The 17369-nt window shown below is 52.4% G+C and overlaps 5 protein-coding genes across 5 annotated transcripts; 2 read left to right on the top strand and 3 right to left on the bottom strand.

Annotated features, from left to right (window-relative positions):
* Positions 1–756: 756 nt before the first annotated feature.
* BDW74DRAFT_169368 (ESCRT-II subunit protein VPS36) lies at positions 757–5101 on the top strand (the record flags this gene model as incomplete). The annotated part of the gene is made up of 10 exons (XM_073726984.1): positions 757–1032; positions 1080–1178; positions 1232–1266; positions 1355–1454; positions 1503–1924; positions 1974–2097; positions 2153–2599; positions 3089–3177; positions 3281–3416; positions 3467–5101. 10 exons carry the CDS (start codon positions 757–759, stop codon positions 5099–5101), a joined length of 3363 nt encoding a protein of 1120 aa, XP_073581541.1.
* A 175-nt stretch (positions 5102–5276) lies between these two features.
* On the top strand, positions 5277–7429 carry BDW74DRAFT_157633 (uncharacterized protein). The gene has a single exon (XM_073725175.1). It carries the CDS (start codon positions 5396–5398, stop codon positions 7235–7237), a length of 1842 nt encoding a protein of 613 aa, XP_073581540.1. The 5' UTR covers positions 5277–5395; the 3' UTR covers positions 7238–7429.
* BDW74DRAFT_180511 (uncharacterized protein) lies at positions 7390–9313 on the bottom strand (the record flags this gene model as incomplete). The annotated part of the gene is made up of 3 exons (XM_073729772.1): positions 7390–8464; positions 8550–8979; positions 9064–9313. The coding sequence occupies 3 exons, from the start codon at positions 9311–9313 to the stop codon at positions 7390–7392; spliced, it is 1755 nt and encodes a 584-aa protein (XP_073581539.1).
* A 600-nt stretch (positions 9314–9913) lies between these two features.
* Positions 9914–13711, bottom strand: BDW74DRAFT_57783 (putative mucin family signaling protein Msb2). The gene has a single exon (XM_073733209.1). The coding sequence runs from the start codon at positions 13575–13577 to the stop codon at positions 10443–10445; it is 3135 nt and encodes a 1044-aa protein (XP_073581538.1). The 5' UTR covers positions 13578–13711; the 3' UTR covers positions 9914–10442.
* A 2645-nt stretch (positions 13712–16356) lies between these two features.
* Positions 16357–17248, bottom strand: BDW74DRAFT_186753 (uncharacterized protein; the record flags this gene model as incomplete). Its single annotated transcript, XM_073731318.1, has 3 exons — positions 16357–16764; positions 16854–17003; positions 17090–17248. 3 exons carry the CDS (start codon positions 17246–17248, stop codon positions 16666–16668), a joined length of 408 nt encoding a protein of 135 aa, XP_073581537.1. The 3' UTR covers positions 16357–16665.
* Between the last annotated feature and the right edge of the window lie 121 nt (positions 17249–17369).

The raw sequence follows: 17369 nt of genomic DNA, 5'->3' as shown, positions 1-17369 counted from the left end.
TTTCTGTCATGCCGGAGGCTCTGGCCCTAGAGCATGGGGATATGGGTGAACTGGAAAGATCGAAAAAGTATATTGGGCAGTGTCAGTCCCAATGCAGCTCGTTCTGCAAAGAATTGGCGTGTTGTGGATAGTGGATGGAGGCAGGATTCGGCGGGGCAGCGATAGCATCATCGACTGAGCGTCATGTGATTGATCCCTGTCCATGCTCATCTCTCCGTTTTATTCTCTTCTCCTTACATCTATTTATCCTCTATTACCACTCCCTCCGTCTTGTTAATGATCTAACTTTGGTTCAACCCATTATGGGCGGCTCGGCCAGGGGCATGACATCTGCGGAATGATTCCGAGTATGCCCGCTTCTATTTATGTACCTTACCTACCACAGCCATCCTATCAATCATCTGAAGCCAATATTCCGCTGCTATTCTAAGTCTCCCTTAGTAGTATTTGCAAAGGAGTCGTTAGTTTGCATCAGGCCGGCTCGAAAGGAAGGTATAGTTGACTTGCTTACGAAGTATACAGCAGGTTTTCTCTTCTTCTCCAACTGATAAGCCCCTCACTAAGCCTGCTTAGCATTTGTATTGACATCAGTCACTAGACGCGGGGTATATTTACAGCCGCTTCACAATATTATCCCTTGTTATATCATACCTTTCGACCATGCTACAAATGGTGTGACACCGCGCAGCAAGAAAGCAATATAAATTTACTTATCCAAGTGCATCGACCCCGATTTCTTGATTCCACGTTAGAATCATGTCTTCCACATGGGAAGCCCAGGCGCAAAAGGCTCGCATCGTCCTCGAAGAGTCAATTCCGGAGCAATGGCTAGTCCCTACCGACCAACTCCCTCCTTTAGATCAGTTGAATGTGGTGGATTTTCCACGCGAAAGTGGATTGCTCACCGACAAGGAACTCACCATCACCGAGTCGTCCGCCACAGCTCTCGTGGCGGCTATGAGTAAGGGCCAATTCAGCGCTGAAGAAGTGGTTGTGGCTTTTCTGAAGAGATCCGTTATCGGGCACCAACTGGTACAAGAAATCAGGTAGACCCAAAAACAATTGCTAACCGTCGCTAGCTCAATTTCGCTACTGAATTCATGGCTGAAGAGGCCATTGCACGGGCCAAGGAGTTAGACGAGTATTACAAAGAGACAGGACAGCTGGTCGGACCGTTGGTATGCCCGATAAACCCCATCGACCGTGGCCCGCTAGAAGCTGAGTATTGCAGCATGGTGTGCCCATTAGTGTAAAAGAACATATAGGGTTTAGAGGCAAGCATCTAAATGCTGGCTACGTAACCTGGTACTACTATTCCTTTCCAATATGTTGCTGATGGCTGACATGCTTCAAGGGTAGACAACATAGCAACAGAAGATGCCCTTATCCTGGAGTGTCTGGAAGAAGCTGGCGCTGTCTTCCATGTGCGGACAAACGAGCCTCAGTCTCTCATGGTAAGACTCGTTCGTGGCCCGGATTGCAGCAACGACTAACTCCCTAAGCACCTATGCTGCAGTAACAACCTCACCGGAACAACTCTGAACCCCTACAATCGTAACCTTAGCCCCGGTGGCTCCTCAGGAGGCGAGGGAGCATCTATGGGATTTAAGTGCGCCCCGCTAGGTATTGGGTCAGATATTGGCGGCTCGATTAGATGCCCGGCGGCATTCTGCAACGCATACGGCTTTCGCCCGACAATACACCGAAACCCATGCGGCGGCTCTAAGATACCTGCACCGGGACAGGAATCTATACTCGGCGTTATTGGCCCCCTTGCCAGTCAGTGCGTCGAGGACCTAGACTTGTTTCAGCGTGCACTCTTGGACCAGGAACCATGGGATGAAGATATCTCGCTGGTGCCTGTGCCTTGGAAGCAAGTTAGTCCAACGGAAGATATCACAGTGGCTATTATGTGGGATGATGGGTGCGTTTGTTTAATGCGTTGATAGGACTGCTATATCTAACGGTTTTAGCTGTGTCCGCCCTCACCCTCCAATTATCCGGGCCCTAAAGCATGCCCAAGAGAGGCTCAGAGCTATAGGCGTCAACGTGGTGGATTGGGAAGCATACAATCACGATCATGGTTGGAACATCATTGTAAGCCTGCCCTCAGCCATAAATGCACGTAAGACAATAATACTAACTGTCAAAGTCCGCTCTATACTTCGCAGACGCCGCAGCCCGCAACCGTGAGCTCATCGCAGAGACCGGCGAGCCAACTCTGACGCTCACCGAGTGGGCCTTCCAGTACAGCCGCTCAACACCACTAACAGTGACCGAGAACTGGCAGCTCAACTATCAACGAGACGAATATCGAAACGACTATCATGCACTCATGAAGTCGCATGGGGTGGACTTTATTCTCTGTCCGGCCCACGTCAGCGTTGCGAGTGTCCTGGGCGAATCACACTACTGGAACTATACGGCTATCTGGAACATCCTTGATCAACCTGCCGCGGTGTTTCCCAGCGGGCTGTATGTGGATCCGGAATTGGACACAGTTGACAGCTCCTATCAGCCAAGGGGCGCAGAAGACGAGCGTGAGTGGAAGAAATATGCACCTGAAAGATATGTTGGGGCTCCTATTGGGCTACAACTAGTGGGAAGACACTTCAAGGATGAGGAGACGCTGGCAGCTGCGAGCCTGGTTTCGAATGTACTGAAGGAGAGTACACCCTCGTAGTATAAAGCTGGCCCATCAGGCGCCTCGGAGTAAAGAGGTTATTGCATGTAATAGTCAACCGCCAAATCCAACGATAGCAGCGTACATCCCCGGGTCTATATAGCATCAACTCCGCATGTATCCTGTTGCAGTAGTTACCTTGACCCGCCATGGTCTTCAAAAGCGCGTGCCCCTGCCTAATGCTAATGAATAGTCCACAGCATGGTTATCTGGACAGGCCAATCCTATTCGATCTATACCTCGTGAGACTAATCCTATTCAGGAACCGGGGCCTCTCCAACATTATGTCAGCCAAGCTCAATCGCGACCAACGGAGGCATCACCGAGCACCAATATATCCGCTCGCTCTTAGTCTTTTTCTAGAATTCGCAGAAATGCTGGCCGGGCTACTAGATGTTTTTCAAGTCTCTGGATCTAACCACCGCGCTCCGCCCGTTACTGTTGCCCGATGAGACACTACTCTTTGTCCAGGATGCAGTGGGGTTATACGAGGGGTGAGTACTGAGCGGGATACAACTACTACTGCGACTGTTACTCGTCCCATATGATCCTCTTCTTCTGAGACCTTGATGGCTTACTCTTCTGCTCTATCGATAGCAAGTACAAGATCGCCAACTACCAAAACGGCCATGCGTACCTTACGTCACACCGAGTCTGCTACGTCGCCGCCGATGAACCACGCAAGTACTGTGTCGCTATCGACCTGAAGGATATCGACAGGGCCGACCATCAAGTAATGTGCCTTCCCGCATCGAAACACGACACTTTGCTCATATAGACCAGGCCGGCTTTTGGAAGTCATCACCGAAGATCATCATTTACCCCAAGCCAGTAAAACACACGGACGGGCCGCGGAGCTCGAGCGCCAGTCCTTCGCGGGCGCTTCCGCTGAGGCCACAGTTGGCAGGAGGAGCACAATCGCCTCGTTACCCGACCTCAGCACCGAGTTATACGCCCCCTCCACCCAAGCCGGTGCACGCGACCTGGGTGTGTCCGATATGCTCGTTCTCCAATCCGGTTCCGTCGAATTTCGATCCTTCTACGGCGACTAATGCTACACCGATACCTCCGTGCCTTGCTTGTGGAATCAAGCCTCCGTTTACGACGGTTCTGAAAGCTTCTATATCGGCGGCGACGAGTCGGGAGAGTCCTTTAACGAGCCCGGCAGTGTCTCAGGGTGAGCAAAGACCTCCATTCACAGCGAATGGGCAGACAAATGCTTCGAATGGCAGGGGCTCACTGATGTGTCCGCGATGTACATTCCTGAACCATCCTTCTCTTCTTGATTGTGAAATATGCGGGGCCTCTTTAGTGAGTGCAAGCCTCCTGCGGGCTGCAGGTCAAGACAGGGCAGACTCTCCGGCGCCGATCTTCGCGGAGGGAGACATTCGGAACTCCGTCATCACTGATCATATGAAGCTTTCTTTCAGGAGCGGCGGCGATAAGATATTTCTCGAGAGACTCAAGGGGGCGCTAATCCAACGCAAATGGCTGCTTTACAATGCGCCTCCGGCGCCGCAGCAACCGTCACAGTCGACGCCAACTTCATCGCCGGATCCGACTGGTCTAACTGCCCCCGTGATTACGCAGGCTCGGTCACCTGGAGTTGGGATTGCTGGTTTGGAACGGCGAGGACTTGAAGCTCGCAAGAACAACGAACTTGTGATTGGAAATGCGTTTGAAGACCTCGAGGCGCTCATGGCTTCTGCAAAACAAATTGTCGCGCTCGCTGAGACACTAGCACGAGAGTCAGGCATGGCTATCGGTAATTCTAGTGCAGAAACAAGCGCGGTTCTCTCGGAAAGTGCTGCCGCTCTGGGAATGGTTACTACGAAGGATATGCTCGGATCCAGCGCAGGGGACCTATACCTGTCTGAGCTATCGCGCAATCTGGCCGAATATCTTACCGATGACCGGAAGGGTATCCTACAGAAAGAAGGCGGCATCGTGAGCTTGATTGACCTGTGGGCAGTATTCAATCGCTCCCGAAACGGCGTCGAGCTGGTAAGTCCTTCGGACTTTCAACGGGCGGCTGAGCTCTGGGAGAAGCTGAAATTGCCCGTTCGACTCCGCAGGTTCAAAAGTGGTCTTTTGGTAGTACAGCGGTACGACTGGAGCGACGAAAAGACCCTGCGACAACTTCAGGACTGGATGGCCGATCTCCGCCAGGTTCCGCCATCAGACCCTGTACCCTGGGACTGGCGCCTCTTTGGCCGTCCGGTAACGGCGCAGGAGACAGCCCAGCGCTTCGGGTGGAGCGTTGGCGTCGCAGCTGAAGAGTTGGAGATGGCGGAGGACAAGGGCATCTTCTGTAGAGAAGAGGGCATCGAGGGCTTGAAGTTCTGGAGCAACTTTATCACAGTTGACCCTATTCCCTATGATCCCAGCAACGTGGCGGTTTCGCTTATAGAGACCTAAGCAACTGGCTATAGACTTGACGAATAATGAACTATAGAATCATGACCTTATCAATCATGAAGCTCATTCAGTCGTACAGACTGGTTACAGAGTAGCTGACTCAGGCGCGTCATGCGACCCCGCATCTATGGTACTGCTGATAAGCAGCACTCCGCATCCACCACGGCTCCCAGCTCCTGCATCTACAACTCTCGAGCCTCATCCATATTATTGACTCCGGCCCACCTCCAATGTGACGCATACCTCCTTCGCCGTCTCAGCATGTGTGACTGGTCGATCCGATGAGATACAGCCATGGCCCAAACAAGGACAAGCATCCGCAGGCTATCGAGAGCATTCACCCCGACTCCACCTCAAGCCATCTCAGTCCAAACTCGCAGCTTATGGAGCTGCTCGCATCGTCACGACATCAACCACAACCTTCATAGAAAACATATCCGTCTTATCCTGCACACCTATCCCCGATCGCAAAGACCGCATCGTCCCACTCAAAACTGGGATCACCGAACGACCTACCCAGACTTCCACTACCAATCATGGCGGAGTCCTGGTTGGTGCTGGGGATGGAGCAGCTCCAGGTCCAGCTTTCCCGATTCTCAATACCAGTATAAGGAAGCAAAGGGCGGAACCAGGCATGATAGCGATGAGATTGACACTTGGAAAAATGATGCGAGGCGCCGGATGGAATGGATTCGGAGGGAGGTCGAGAGGGATCCGTACGCGGCTGTATTTGGAAGGAGGATTGAGCCGTTTGGTTTGGATTGGGGAAATAAATTGGAGACTGGGTTCACGACGTTGTGGCAGTCGATCTTCGGTGCTGGGAATGAGGATTCGGATGTGTCGAAAAAGGCCGAGGTCAAGACGAAAAAAACAGTGGACGTGGTTGAGAAGGAGCAGAAAGACTCGCCCAGCGCTCCTGTTCGCGATGAGCTGATGAGAGAATCACACACCAGAAACAACGCGGTACAGAGTCGGTCATCGGGGGGTTTCAGAGGGACGGGTTTCGAGTACGATCCCATCACTGGCCGTATGATCGCTGTACGCACCGGGTCTTCGAGTTTGAATGGAGGAGGGAAGGAGCTGCAGAGGGATGTACAGGACGCTGAGCATACGTCCAACCCTGAGAGTGACACCTTGTCTCGAGACAAAGCTGTGGCTGGGTCAGATAGTCTATTCAAATCTGATCCTTCTATTCAGGAAGGCTCGACAGATCCTGAAGTCCTCAAGAGACCTCTGGGCACAACGCGGCCATATATCGAGATTGATAAAAGAGAGGAAGTACTCGAGCAACTGAGCGCGCGCGATATTCGGGCTGCTTATGAGCCCAGACGGCTAAGTATCAAATCCGAGATCGAGGCTGAAATGCCTAAAAGTCTCGATAAGCATTCAGCTTCACCTTTGGGCTCTGTAGATAAACATGACACGTCTTTTCAGGTCCACACCGAGGACTTCACCAATCTGCCGGACGAGCCATCTTCGACAACAACCCCAGAGAACTCCGGCGAGGAAGCCCTAGCTGGCTATCTGGCAGCGCATGCAGCCCCAAACGCTATGGACGCAACTGCAGCTGCTGAGACATATCGGATCTTCGCATATGATCCATCCTCCGCACAAGTAACAGAAGCGGAAACCATATCATCGCTCCAGGCTCCGAGCGAGCATCTGCATGTAACAGAAGTCCTCACCCGCCTAGCAAACCCCGCCAAGTTCCTCCCGTGTCTGAACCAGATGAACGCAGAAGGGTACGAAATCGTGTCTGGTGGAGGGGATATTCTTGTATTTCGAAAGGTCCCCAAAGAGAGTCCGGCTGCCGGCCCTTTCGACCTGAACGCTGGCTCGAAAAACTTTGCTGCAAAACATCCCCTTGAGACTGCAATGCCCCAGCCAGCACATAATAATTTCTATACGGGGAATTTATCGAGTGATAACCCATCTATCGAGCAATCCCGCCAGAGAGCGCCGGAGTCCAGGGCTAGCACAGTGTTGCGTCGAATGCTGATTGCGGGACTTGTCTGCGGAAGTACGTGCTACGCATTGGGTGTCGTCAGCGAGTATTTCAGAACTGGGGGAGAGGATGGATTGGGCGTGGATGGGTTCACTCAATTTGAGTCGGAACGGCGGCATAGGGAGCAATGACCAGAGTTGAGCCTGTGTGAGCTAACTACCAGGGCATGAATTTGGGGCTGTTTCAAGTACCATGACCACAACATTCTGACTATTCTGTAGAAGATCAGCTGGAATACTATCCTATCCTCGGGCATTTGCTCCAACGCCCGTGACCTAGTATCTCAAGGCGGTCCACCAACAATCATCTCATCTTCATCCTTTGGCGCCTCAGCACCTTTATCCTCCCACACCCAATCCCACCACGGCTGCCTCAGCCCGTCCGCAAGCCCACCAATCTTATCCTTCAAAGACCCCTTGATCGCCTCAAACTCACTCAAGCGCGCCTGCTCCTCCTCCTGTCTCTCCTTCTCACTCCTCTTCAGCCTCTCCTCTTCATCCTCAACCTCCTTCTGCTCCATAGCAATCTTCTCCTTGGGAGTAACGCCCGCATCATCATCAACATCACTTTCGGGCTCAAGCCCTTCATCATACGGATACCGCTCAAACTCATACTGCAGCACCCCGCACCGCGCCTGCCCACTCATAAGATACATGATAAGCCCCGCCAGCATCTTAACCGCAGCCGCAAACTCCCACTTCAGCCACAGGTCGTACTCGCGGCCTGCGAAGAGCTGGAACGAGCGCGGGTGCGTCTCGTTCTCCGGGTTCGAGAGCTGGTTCCATTCCACTTGCTCCATGAAGCGCTCTAGGTTCGTTTTGTTGTAGAATCGGCTCTCGTTGCCGACTGGCCCATTATTGCCGCCACCGCTGCTGCTGCTGCTGTTGCCGCCGATGTTGCTGTAGAGGGTGTGTGAGCTCTGGTCCATGTCGGATTTGTTGGGGTTGTGCCGGCCGCTCCAGAGCTTGCTGGTCTTTTGGCCGGGGAAGATGCCGCGCAGGATGTGCAGCTTTGAGCCGTGCAGGGATATCAGGAATGCTTCTTGGTCCGGGATCTTGTCGCCTTTTGGTCCGAGGCGGTGCACATTTACCAGGAGTTGAGCTAGAAGGAGCTTGAATTCGCCCTCTAGGGCTTGTTTCAGCGAGAGGGTTGGGTCGCTTGTCTGCAGCCGTGTATGTGTCAGCTTGGCCAGTGGAGGATGGGTGAAGAGGATTACCGTCGCAACAGGCATCACTGCTCGTGGCGTGCCCCGATTTGGCTCGTAGTCAAGCGATACGGAGCCTGCGGTGAACGGACTGTCTCTATGCTTCTGCCTATATCCAGTCCAGTATTCTGGCTGGCATGTAAGCAGTCTCGGCCTTTGACCAAAATCAGTCAGCAAGATGCCTCGACCTTAATCCATTTTTGGTCGAACGAGAAAAGCATCATGCTGGAAGAACACACCTGAGGAAAAACACCTCCCGATGATCTTCCGCCTCACGCTTGATTCTCAGCATCATGAGCACCTCATCAAGGAGCGCATAAACGACCTGACCCTGCGCCTTAACAGCCTCCTCGAAGTCGACCTTTGAGCTAGACGACCGTTTCGACGATTTCGACGAAGACAAGCCTGAGAAGGATCCAGAGCCTGACGCCGGTCTAGACTCGGAGCCGGTCTGGCCAGTGAAGCTCCCACACTCTTGTTCGTCGGCAGCTGAAGCTGAAGTGGCGTCGGTAGTAAAAGCCCCAAACAGCCCATCGCTAAAGTTGGGCACGTTCTTCAGCGTCTTGAACACCCCGCGATACCGGATATCCACTTTGCTCCATTTGCCGATGTTCACGGAACGACCATTTGCAACGGCGCGGAAGATCCAGGGTGTGCGTTTGAAGAGGGCTAAGAGGGAGTCAGCCAGTTCTTGCCTCTCGCATGAGGTCTGATAGAGACTGAGGGGCTAAGGCAAGGGGTATGTACGCGAACGATCAGCTTTCTCGAGATACCTTACAGGGACAATGTCAACATCGGCACAGTTGAGATAAACCTTTGCCTTGACGCCATGGACAGAGATCTCGAGTGGAAGGTCGTCGCCAGTCTCAGACTCGGTCTCGGCTTCGGTGGTGAGCTCCTCAACTTGACTTATCACAGCTCTCACATTATCTTCGTCTTGAGTCTCTTCTTCTGGGACTGGAGAGAGAGATCGGGGTGTCAGGATGCTTCTGGATCGGTCCATGTTGGAAAGCTCCGAAGTCTTGGTCCGCTTGATTGTTATCGCAACGAAAGAAGAAAATAGCAGGTAGTAAAAGAGTTGTGACGATACAAGAAAAGAAGAATGGGATACATTGAGAATCAGGAGAGTAAAGTTCTAAATTATATTATTTTTTGAAGTGGTGTTACTGCAACTGGCTGTTGAATGCGCGGATTATAGCGTCAATGAGTGGTCACTGAGTCAACATGTAAAACAACAAAATGGAAAGTTTTTGCTTCAGTGAGCAGGCTTAGACAGATCTGGGTGTCTTGAGCACATATTAGAGTTCTTGATAATGTTATAGGTAATTGGTAATGGATGGAAATATCAACAGCACTCACTGTGGCTCAACAATGACTGCTTTTCTACAACATTTCACTATCTAACCACAGTCAACACACTATAAAGCATCTGTAGCCCACATACAGCCTCTTGAGGTCAATGCCAGTACACAAAGGGTATTTCCACTCACTATCATAGCACTGGTGGATTCTAGGATGCAGAGGTTCGCCTGATATGTTTCAAGGAACTTCACAATATTTTAGCAATTAGCACACTCTAAACATGATTACTCTCTTCGAGAAAGCAAGACACGGTCATAGAAAATCTAATGAATCCAAAACAGTATCAACATCTAAATCGTGCCAAACATGGCTCATAGCTTCTCTACATTCATTTCACTATACAGCTGTACAAACAAAATGGTAAAGGATAGATTTGGATCAAGGTAGATGGGCGTAGAGCTGTCTGCCACGAGGGGAAACATTATCCAAAAAGAGGAGTTGAAAGTGATGAGAGAAGGATTGTGGTGGCCAGGCCTCTGCGCTGTCACAAGAAGAGTATTTCAAAAGCAGAAACAAGATGGGGAATAAGTTGAGAACAAAATATGTGAAAAGAAGAAAAGGACGCGTGCGAGAACACGGTCGATATAGAGAAGATTTGATACAGGTAGAATCCAAAAAATATACCAACAGATATATCCCACGGACAAGGGAAAGCGGTGCAGAGACCTTTGCTTCTCTCATCCACCCTTCCTGGGCTATATTGCTTCAAACTGCCTTGACCCAAGACCGTGTGATCTTTATTCATTTCCTTTATATATCATTTTCAGGGCTTAGTTCCATCCCAGCGAATTTTCAGCCATAACAGGTGCGCTGATCATTTGGGTGCGCTGGCTGCCGCTGCCACGAGACATGCGACCACCGCCGGTGAAGATGGATCCGCCACGCTCGCTCATCTGGTCGGCAGTGGAGCTTGTGCGGCGGTGCAGTTGACGCTTCTTGCGGTAGCGACGGGCAACCCAGAACATTCCAGCACCATAGGCGGCGGCACCGGCCACGACACCAACGCCAATGCCGACAGAGCTGGCTTTAGTGGAGCCGCTGCTACTGGCGCCAGCAGTAGAGTCGTCGTAGGAGTTGTTGGAACCGTCACCATTGTCGCCGCTGTCGCTGCTGCCATTGGAACCAGAGCTGCTGCCGTAAGATGACTCATCATAGTCGCCCACGAGAAGGGGAATGGAAGGATCAATCATGGACATAAGGGTCTTGACAGAATCATTCGGCTGTTCGTAAAGTCTGGAGATAGGGTTGTGAAGCAGCTTCCTAAGAACGTCAACCTTCTCCGTAGGGATATAGGCTTGGGCGACAGTAGCAATGTATCCTGTGGTAGCTTCGTTGTCATAGGGCGAGATAGCGAACATGGTAATGTCGCTACTAGCTTCCTCCAACGCGTACACGAGACCCTGAGGAATGTACAAGAAGATTTGCGAGGAAGACAAGGAGTGTGTCGCGACGAACGAGTAACGAAGCTCTCGAGTGAATCCCAACTGGATCAATGTAGAGCCTTCGGGCGCACTTGGAGCACCTCCTGCGGGGGAAATGGATCCCGGTAGCTGAGTAGGGGCAATGGTCGCGGTCTCTTCGGTAGACGTCTCGGTCTCAGTGGCACTGGGCTCGACGATAATGCTGGTCGGCACCCAGTCAGTGGGTTCAGCGGACGGCTCCACGGTGGTGGTAGTGGTGGTCTTGATCGTGGTTGTGGACGCTGTGGACTCTTCTGTGCTAGTGGTGGTAGGAATGGGCAGCACTGGCGGGACTGAAGAGCTGGTAGTAGTCGATTCACCTGCCGATGGGGTGGGAGTAGCTGAGATACCAGAAGTAGGGACCTGGGGAATGACTGGGACCGATGTCGCCGTGCTACCGGAAGTAGGGAAGAGGGAGCTAGTCGAGTCGGGGGGAAGGAGAGTAGGGGTGGTATTAGGCACAGCATCGGTGGAGCCTGGAGCTGTAGGAGTCGACTCGGGAACGCTGACAGAGATGGTGGGTAGAAGCTCTCCAATCAAGCCGTCCGATGTGCTGCTAGGCGTTGGCAGGGGGGTAGAGATCGAAGAATCAGTACCGAGAAGCCCATCGAGAAGGCTACCAGAACTGGTGGACGAGGGAATAACAGCAGTGGAGGTGCTGCTCGTGGTGTCAGTTCCCAAAAGATCACCAATCAACCCGCCGGACGTGCTAGTGGGCGTGGGAACAGGGGTGTTTGCACTTGAAGCTGTAGAATCGGTGCCCAAAATACCATCAAGCAATCCACCGGACGTACTGGTTGACGATGGGATGACGGCAGTCGAAGTGCTGCTGGTGGAATCAGTACCTAAGATAGCACCAAGCAAGCCAGTTGACGTAGCCGTCGCCGAAGGGGACGCGGCGGAAGCCAGACTCGAAGAAGTAGAATCGCCGCTCAAGAGATCACCAAGTAAGCCTTCAGATGAGCTGGTGCTGGTCGCCGAAGGTGAGATAGCGGTGGAGGTGGAAGAAGTAGAGTCACCTCCCAGGAGACCAAGACCAAGCAAACCATCCGACGTGCTAGTGCTGGTCGCCGAAGGGGAAGTGGCAGTGATGGTGGATGAAGTGGAATCACTTCCCAGAAGACCAAGACCAAGCAAACCATCCGACGTGCTAGTGCTGGTCGCCGAAGGGGACGTGCCGGTGGCAGTGATGGTAGACGAGGTGGAGTCACCTCCCAGGATACCAAGACCAAGCAGACCATCTGACGTGCTGGTGCTGGTTGCCGAAGGGGACGTACCGGTGGAAGTCAAGGTAGACGAAGTGGAGTCGTCTCCCAGGAGGCCAAGGCCAAGCAGACCGCCCGATGTGCTGGTTGCCGAAGGGGAAGCAGCTGTGGTATCAGTCGAAGTGGAGGAAGCTGAGTCCGAAGAGGTAGAGTCGTCACCTGCTAGAAGACTACCAAGCAAGCCACCCGACGTGGTAGTCGCTGACGGCGACGCTGCGGTGGTGTCAGTTGAAGTGGACGAGGTCGAATCAGCAGAAGTAGAATCATCTCCATTCAAGATGTCACCAAGCAAGCCACTTGAGGAGCTAGTGCTGGTTGCCGAAGGAGAGGCGGCAGTGGTGTCGGTTGAAGAGGAAGTTGAATCAGAAGTAGTGGAATCATCACTATTCAGAATGCTACCCAGCAAACCGCCTGAAGAGGTAGTGGTGGATGCGGAAGGTGAGGTGCCGGTGGAGGTCGAGCTGGAAGATGTAGAGTCATCGCCAAAGCCCAGGCCCAAACCAAGTCCAAGCAGACCATCTGACGTGCTGGTTGTGGAAGGCGACGAGTTGGATGTGGTAGAGTCCGAGGTCGTGGCATCAGTTGTGGAATCGGTTGTCTCGGTCCGCGAGGTGGTCGAATCGGCAGTAGAGTGGGAGGTACCGGTCTCAGTTGTGCTAGGGGTGCTGTCGGTACTGCTTGAACCAACCAGAAGACTTCCTAATACACCGCCAAGGCCATCTTCTTCTGTTGTAGTTGAAGACGCGGTGCTGGTTGCGGCAGGCTGCGAGTCCGTGGTGGTGGCAGCGGTAACTTCCGCTACAGTCGACTCCTTGGTGGTAGTCGAAGCCGCACCTGTCGCAGCACCAGTGTGAGCGGTGCCGGTAATCGTATGCGTCTTGCCATTCTCATCGACAGAGAGAGTAATAGGCACGATAACAACATCGGGCTCAGAGTCCGCGGAGGAAGTGGTAGTCGTGTCGGTGTCCTTGGATGTGGTCGCGCTAGCGGCAGTCCCAGTCTGGGAATCTGGGTTCAGGAGTGTCTCCAACCACCCCAGGTTGTTCGAATGTTCGGAAGAGCCGAATAATTGGCGCTTGAGTTGCCTGTGCTCGTAACGAGCATTGGGTTGCTGCGCAGCAACAAACTCCAGCCCAGCAAGCGACAATGCAACCGCAATAAGAGCCGTCTGAGAAACCATGATGACAGGTAAACGCAGAGAAGCGGGGGAAACGTAGGGACGACGGCAGTTGTATAAAAGAGTGGACTGAGCAAGGGCTCAAGATATTCGGGGCCGGAGTCAAGGATGCAATATTAGATCGAGCGCTGGATATTGGACGCGGTCGTTGACGACTGGAGGCTGGCAGCGGCTGTCTCGGACGATGTTTCTTTCAAAGACGATCTTTTTTCACTTCCTTCTTTTTCTCCGCGAGGGATAGCGAGGCTGGCAGCGAAACGCGCGGTGGAACGATGTCGAACGATAAACAAGTGCAGGCGAAAGAGCGGCAGGAGCGGTTGTCAGACAACAGAAACCCCTTTAATTATATTCGGACAATAAGTATATTGATAAACGAGTGTGAGCCCTGTAAGGAGCGAGCGACGATATCTAAAGCAGAAAATTGTCAAAATCAAGATGGCGGCGATGGTGAGCGAAGCGGCTGTCTAGTACCTTTTCCAAAGGAGAGGGCGCGACCGTGGGAGGATGCAAGGAGAGAAGAGTAGGCGATGAATTGTCAGTCCCAACGGTTCATTGACGTAGAAAGAAATACCAAAGACTGGCGACGTCAACGACAGCACCAACGTTGGCAAAGCATCAGGCGAAAGACGAAAGAGAGAGAGAATAAGAAGAAGAGAGCAGTCTGGAGGTGAGAAGGTGAGAAGAGAGAAAGGGGACCATAGCGAGAGGGCGAGGAGTGGGAGGGGGTAGCGGTGGGCCGTGGCATTAATGACCAGAATGGACTAGTCGCAGACCAGATCGGAGTGGGTTACGCATTTCAAAGGACGACGCCGCCGTCGCGCCGGCCTCTTCTTTTAGTTGTACACGACAGGCTTTGTCCTGGTTCTAAGAATAATCCTTTCGGTTTACTGCCCTTTCAGCCATCGCCCGTTCCTCGATCCGAGTCGGAGAAGAGAGCGGATGTGCAACATGATCGCATCTCTTGCGTACTCTGCCGCAGAGTCAAGCGTTTACTGTAAAGAATCAAAAGACGCTAGAAAAATGACGCCAGACTAGGGCCAATAGTACGAGGGGAGCACGAGGCACTGATCCAAAAGCCCGTGGCAGTTATCCCCAGCCAGTTCTCGCTACTGATGATATGGATCGACGCCCGTCCGAGAGATTTGGAGGCTATGGCCTGGTTCCATCAGCACTGAGTTGGCACTGGGGCAGGAGACATCTGCCTGTACTCCAGCACGACGCCGACTGGGCAGTCTACCTGCGCTCCATCTCAAAGAGGACCACCAAGGTTGGAGGCAGCGAAGTCACTATTTACCCCTCTCGCTTTGGCTGGGCTGGTCGACTTCGACGATGACGGACCTCGCAGGCTTGCAGCAACACCGCAACCACGGCCAGTGGCGTCGATCGGATAATTGCAGGACGCACATCACAATGAGCCAACTCCATCTAGCGAGGCCGAGACCGCCGGCGTGTTTTTAGCTCACGCAGTGGAAACGCGGTTCCTGGATTTGTGTGGGGTCGGTGCGTGCCCCGAAGCCTTGATGAGTCTCCATTCTCGATCTCCGTCATCAGAGTCCAGGTCCCCAATCTCATTTTAATCCACCTTTACGTTTTGCGCCTTAGATTCCAAATGTGAAAGAAACACTCCATATGGAAGACCAAGATACGGATGCGGCACTTGTTACTATTGCTGGAAACTTCTCGCGAGCAGCTCTGGGCCCAAAGCTCGATGCCCCTTTTCCGTCGACTAGCAACGTCTCACCAAGAATACATGCTAAATTACCTGCCGAAGAACAAACCCCGGCTATCGCACCCCATCTAGTTGCTGGCATGATCCTTCGCTTGTCCATTCCCTGCACTCCAAGTTTGAGACGCGAGATCTGAAGCCGAAGAGCTAACTAAGACCATGGCCCAAGTGATCTTCTGGGTCACCACGTGTATGGCTGAAGCAGTCGAGAATGCTAACCACATTCCTCCCCCTAAGGCTGAAACAAACCTCTCCCGGCAAGACTGCAAACCTGATGTCTTTGCATTCCTCTGGGGCGATCTCTAGCTTCTATACGTACAGAAAGGACGTGCGAATGAAATTATGTGGTGTTATTGTGGCTAGCCTGATCTTTGAGCTGGTGCGTTCCTGTGATTCCGACCGGCATGAACCCCTTGGTTCTCCTAGGCCTTACATGCTCAGGCCCGTTGCAATGGGAATTGTTCGTCCAACGTTGGCGTGATCTCCAGGCTTCCCCAAGCCTCAATCCCTGATTTCCCAACTCCTGACCCAGAGCCCAGACTGTGTTGATCACCGTCAATGCTCAGTGAGATGCAGATCGGCAATTTCAGAAGCACGATCAACGGTCATGTATAGCAAATCACGACACATTCGACTCGGGGTCGATTTGCCGAATTCACGTTGTTTCCCCTGGGACCTGGAGTTTTGTTCAATTGACCATGGACTATTGTTGCCTGTACCCGACGCTAAGCCTGTTCCTGAACTGATGCCGTTCGTTCACAGCCAATTATTGTGCTGTCCAGGCTTCAATGCTCTCCGGCTGGATTGTTCCAAGGTTCAGGTTGCACCGCAGAATAAAAACAAATACTCGTGCCTATGCAGGCTACAGGTGTCCATTTCACCGGACATTGCGAAAAGCTCCGACCGGCACACTATCGAGTAACTGAGCTGCAATGCTTGCTTTTTCTGCTGCACCTGTAGTTCCCTTCATTGTTTGCATCGTTATTCCGACAGAACGCCTCGCAGCCCAACACCCTGTCATGCGAGACACATATACAAGATAGTGATACACGTATACATTTGAGCTGGCAGAGCTAACACCGCGAACATATCACGCCCGGAAGATGTTACACAACCAGGATTACGGGCAATTAAGTGTCTACCCCGTGTATTTCCGGGATTTTACAGCCGTTGGACAGCCTTGCGGGGATTTAGAGTACTCCGTACTCAGGTTTTTTCGATGAATTATCTAAAGACATAAGACTCGGCCAATTATGGATTAACAGACGCTCTGGACACCGTTTTGCGGCCAGGGTATCCGTATCCTCCCAGTTCTGAGGCCCTTCAAGTACTGCGCTCCGCATTCCAGGCCAATTGCTCAGCACCTCAGAGCTTCGACTTGCCCGGCCCAGACACAACGGCCGAGCACTCAATCTCAACGTCTGAGTTCTGCGGTAATGTCTTAACGCATACACATGTGCGTGCCTATTGAAGTTAGCTGTGATTCACATTGAAGCAATCCCCTCAACCCCGACGCGGGGCAGAAGCAGCAAAAGAACAAGGACAGAACATACAGGCCTCGGCTCCGGGAAGCCCTCCATATAAACCTCATTCATATCCTTGAAGTCCTTCATATCGGCCAGGAAGATGTTCACCTTCGCGACATCGGCGAGACTCGAGCCGCTTGCTTCGAGAACTGCGGACATGTTCTTGATGATTTGGCGCTGCACGTGAGCCGTTAGCAATCTCCCATATGCAGTTGCAACAACCGACCATCGTTGGTTCAGATTTATAGGAAATGGCAGCTTACAGTCCTATCCTTAACGGTTCCCTCGACCATCTTCCCGGTCTTGGGGTCGATACCCAGCTGACCGCTGCAGAAGACTATGTTGCCAATCACAGTGGCCTGTGAGAGGTAGGGCGATGGCGCCGGGGCGTTGTTGGTGCGGATATGGATCTTGTTAGACATTCTGGGCGGTGTTGATTCGACGTCGTAGCGTTTCAAAGGAAGGAAGCAAACGAATTGAGGAAAATTTAGGGATTTAAATGGTAAGAAGGTTGAGTTGGAGACGTTGGAGTAGATGTCTCTT

Source organism: Aspergillus multicolor (genome assembly GCF_047715735.1).
Source record: "Aspergillus multicolor strain CBS 133.54 unplaced genomic scaffold BDW74scaffold_22, whole genome shotgun sequence".
In the NCBI taxonomy this organism is placed as follows: Eukaryota; Fungi; Ascomycota; class Eurotiomycetes; order Eurotiales; family Aspergillaceae; genus Aspergillus; species Aspergillus multicolor.
Note: the sequence above shows the minus strand (reverse complement) of the source record. Positions and strands in the feature narration are given on the sequence as shown.

What these genes read in the sequence shown, in the direction of transcription:
- BDW74DRAFT_157633 (XM_073725175.1), top strand. Translation starts at nt 5,396, where the DNA reads ATGGCCCAAACAAGGACAAGCATCCGCAGGCTATCGAGAGCATTCACC.
- BDW74DRAFT_57783 (XM_073733209.1), bottom strand. Translation starts at nt 13,577, where the DNA reads ATGGTTTCTCAGACGGCTCTTATTGCGGTTGCATTGTCGCTTGCTGGG.